The 4,013-nt window shown below is 47.6% G+C and overlaps 1 protein-coding gene across 8 annotated transcripts in view; it reads right to left on the reverse strand.

The window, feature by feature from the left end:
• Nucleotides 1-3,534, reverse strand: part of LOC116852336 — a 6,932-nt gene extending 3,398 nt beyond the window's left edge. For 5 of the 8 annotated variants that reach the window (XR_004379748.1, XR_004379749.1, XR_004379746.1 and 2 more), the window contains exons 1-3: nt 3,276-3,534; nt 1,945-2,692; nt 274-472 (exon numbers count right to left, since the gene is read on the reverse strand). Coding sequence is in view for 2 of the 8 variants with exons in the window: in XM_032832594.1 (XP_032688485.1) it covers nt 1,541-1,551; nt 1,945-2,692; nt 3,276-3,368 (852 nt within the window). In the remaining 6 variants the exon portion in view is untranslated. Of the gene's footprint in view, nt 1-129; nt 194-273; nt 473-938; nt 1,035-1,441; nt 1,552-1,944; nt 2,693-3,275 lie in introns of those variants that run through there. The other 3 variants (XR_004379750.1, XM_032832596.1, XM_032832594.1) reach the window with 3 other exon arrangements.
• Nucleotides 3,535-4,013: the final 479 nt, after the last annotated feature.

A 4,013-nucleotide genomic window follows, 5' to 3' on the forward strand; every position in this document is an offset into this window, starting at 1 on the left:
CTCTCTCTCTCTCTCTCTCTCTCTCTCTCTCTTTCTCTCTCTCTCTTTCTCTCCCTGCCTCTTTTTCTACGTCTACCCTTTCGTCTCGTAGCATCCTATCCAAGACCATTCCCGTACGTTGCACCCTAGGTCGACTCTCGCTGACTATGCTCTTTCGTACGAGCTGCCCTAGCCGCGGCCCCGAGCTTCCGGCCTGGAATTTCCGGCTTAACCTAAGAGCTAATAGCACAGCCAGAACCGCGCTATACTTTTATCTACCGCCGCTAAACTTACCATCCCGGTGTGTTTTCCTCGACTTCATGACAGATAGCTGGTTGGCCCCGCACACGGATGGGATTACCGTCTATCCCTCGATCGAACGCCTCTCACCGTCGCTTAAGCACTCTTTGCGAGCTGTCGGGACGTCTATTTGCACCGCCGCCGCCACCACCACCTCCGCCACCGCCTCCGCCGCTTTGATTGTATTCAATACCTTAAGAAATTCGGCTCGTTATCCTCTCGTGTGATGCACAGACGATAAGCGCAAGAACTCACTGGATATGCTACTGTCAATTACGGATATACGATTGCGGAAATAGATAGCAATGAAACAAATTTATATATTGGCGACTTATAGAATTTAAATTTATATTCGACTAATATTTATAAGCAAGTTGAAACGGCATGTCGCGCTAATAGTAATCTAAAATTGTCTATTGAAAGATTAATTCGGACTCCGGACATTGTCTCCACGCTATTATAAAATAATCTAATTTTCTCGGTAAACACTCAAATATAACTAATGTATTTTCGATGCCGCTAGACCGAGCTATTTATAAAATAGATATTCACTTGCTGGTTAAAACGAATTATTCGACGACGCCTTGAGCGTTGCAACCTGTAAGGCATTAATAGGTAACGCGACACCGAAGGCTACTTACAGTTGTAAAGGATAAAGTCGTCTACGAGAGATCTGCGCGAGAGAGGGAAATGGCCGGAGTTGCCTACGTGACGGAAAGAGATGCGCCGCGTCTCGTGTACTCGCCGCTCCTAGTCTGAGAGACGGATTGAATATTCCAATGCACAGGGGGCGATCAATAAATAGACGCGATTCCTAGAGAGCTATCCCGCGGGGGCGGCCCCCGCTATCCATTACCGATCCCTATTCAGAGCGAGGACGATGACGATTCCTCGAATGACGAGCCAAATGCACGCTCCCCGTACATATAGCCTCGTCTATTAGTATTCAGGCGACGACGTGACGCGCCGCGGTAATGACGAGCATGTAAGGCGGTGCGGAGGAATAGCTCGACGCGTGTTAACAATATTCGGGAGAGCCGTGGTGTGTGTATATACGCGCGCCCGATTATTATCTCGAAATGGGTTATATCTCGGTGTACCAAGCAACCCCGCGTCGTCGAGGTCGCATCAAATCAGAAATCTAAAATGTTCGTTGTGCTTGCCTGAGTCGAAGTTTTAGCTCTACTTTCAGCCGGGACTTCTCAATACCTGTATATTCCGAAGGATCAGTGTATGTTTAATACACATGAAAACTGAAGTCCTACTTGGCGCCTGTAAATCGCAGGCAATGCACAAAATGTCATAAGAACATCTCTCGATGAAATGGGTTGAATAGAATCAAGAGAGATTGTTATAGGCTTCAAAGTTTCAAAGTAGGTATTAAATATTGAAGTCAAAAATAAAACATCAGATCAGAATTGCGAATCAGATTAATCTCGACGCGTCTCAAAAGATTAATAATTTCCACTGATCGAATTAACGATTCAACTTATCCGGCGATGGAATTTTCGCAGAGGGACTTTCCGATGGAAGAACGGGACGCGCTGCGCGTTGTCGCACGGATAACATTTAAAGTTACAAAGTGCAGTACGAACAGCGAGCGACTGATCGTCAAAGAGTTTTCCGAGCCATTCGCGTCATACCCGGATCACATGTATTTCGTACCTTTTAAAGAACGCTGATTGCCAGGCGACTCGGATTCCTTTTCTTGAGTGACCGGACTTTTCAGGGTGGATTGGCTCCATGTAACAGCGTGGGGCGACATTTCGAGATTTCTTTCGTCCGACGACGACGGGGTCTCGGTGAACTTGCCCGCGGTCAAAGCTTTTCCTCGCTGCCTCGACACGAAATGATCCAAAAGATTCAGATATTCGGTCTCCAACTTGGTCGACACCGACGACGAGTATGTACCGGCGTCGTCCATCTCAAAGACGTCCAGGAGATCGTCGCTTCCGCCGACGCCGTCCGCCATCCCGACGCGCGAATCCGGCGTGCTTAATTGAATATAATTCAGCACCACCTCGCCCGGCGGATAATTCGCGCCGTATCGCCGTCTCAGGTTCTCCTCGAGGCTCTTGTAGCAGCAGGAGTTGTAGTTGCAGGTGATATCCACCACCGGCAGCTCGATTTGCGTCGCCACGTAGGACGACGAGTGTTGTGCCAGCGGTATCGTTTTTCTAACGGACCGTTCATATCGGCACGTATCGTTGGACGTGACACGTGGCGGCATAGCGGGTGACGAGAGGATCGTCCTCGGCGAGCACACCACCATCCTGGATTCCGAATTGGAATTTAACAGGTCCGGCAACTTGGGATAGTGCTGCACTAGGTTGCGCTTGCTGCGGCGGATGTCGCGCGTACTCTCCGTCAAGTGGCACCGAAGAAGCGTTTCTAGTAACTTCCTAGGACGTGTCTGCAAGTTCGACGTTCAACTCGCGTTATAATAGTGTACACAAAATGGCGTATTAGTAGTGTATGTGTAAGTCTATTTGTCTTCTAGTTATTTGAACGTTTATCGGACTCCTTGTGGAGGACTCATTATGGCGAGGGACACTCGACTTTGTTGCCTACAGACATTGACTTGCATCACTTGGCGAATCCGCGACTCATCATTTGAACGCGCTTTTCCATTCGTTTAATGGCCGTGCTTTGATTACATATGTAATAACGGAATAAATGCAGGCTCTGGACAATTGATACGAGTTCTTCTATGTATCAGTTCGAGACAGGACAAAGAGAATTTTTCGTTTACCCGCTCGCACGCTTTAAGCTTTGATATTACAAAAGATAGGATAAAAATGATTAATGGACGTGACAGTTTTTTTCAATTAGTTTCCTGCTTTTTAACGCATTGTGTCCTCTTACACGCACGCACGGGTTTGTTTTCCCCCCTTCGGCATTTAACCTACATAGCCGTGGCGCAATAAATCATTACTGCCCTCAGACGAAAACAATTCGTAGGTGCAATTTACGATCAATTAATCTTGATCACGTACGACAAGCATCTGCAGTTGTATGAGCAGCGGTAACATCAGGACCAAGCCCAAAATTATGGCGGTGGCGGTGCTTTCCATAATTGTAACTACCATGGAATCTCGTTACTCATAAGGAACGGCGAAGGGACCGCGTTATCCATCCATTTTAAATCGCGTAACTGGCACGTGCGCGGCCTCGTCATCGCAGTATCAATTTTGATTGTTATGGCGCGAATCATGATTGGAGAGCGGCGGCATGTCGAGAATTTTTGACGCATCACGAAGTGCGACAGACCTCGACACACCGTGACGTCAGCGGCGAATAACTATCAATTGTTCATAAAAATCATCGCTCTCTCACGTCGCTGGGATATATCGACTGTTCGAAGCGACGTTGATCGCTATGAAAAAAAGAGGGAGAGAAAGAGAGAAAAAACATTGCAATGCAAACTCGCTGTATTCTGTGCGATGCATAGTGTTGCAGAACGAATCACCAACGATCCCCCTTCTCTCTCTTCCTCTTCCTCTCTCTCTCTATCTCTCTCTCTCACTCACTCAATTTCTCTTTCTTTCTCAACGACTATTCTCAACGGAACGCGCGCATGTCGTATTTGGAATTCTATTGACATAATAACTTTCAAGATTCGACATACCGGAAGAAACGGCTGGCTGACGGTGCGGAGCGGCTCGACGCGACGCGGCGTCTCCATAATAGGATGCAATTTAGACGCGGTCGAAACAGACAACACCGCGTCCTAC

This window comes from Odontomachus brunneus, unplaced genomic scaffold (assembly GCF_010583005.1).
Source record: "Odontomachus brunneus isolate Ranch 3 - 2012 unplaced genomic scaffold, Obru_v1 Obru_scaffold_215, whole genome shotgun sequence".
Taxonomy (NCBI): domain Eukaryota; kingdom Metazoa; phylum Arthropoda; class Insecta; order Hymenoptera; family Formicidae; genus Odontomachus; species Odontomachus brunneus.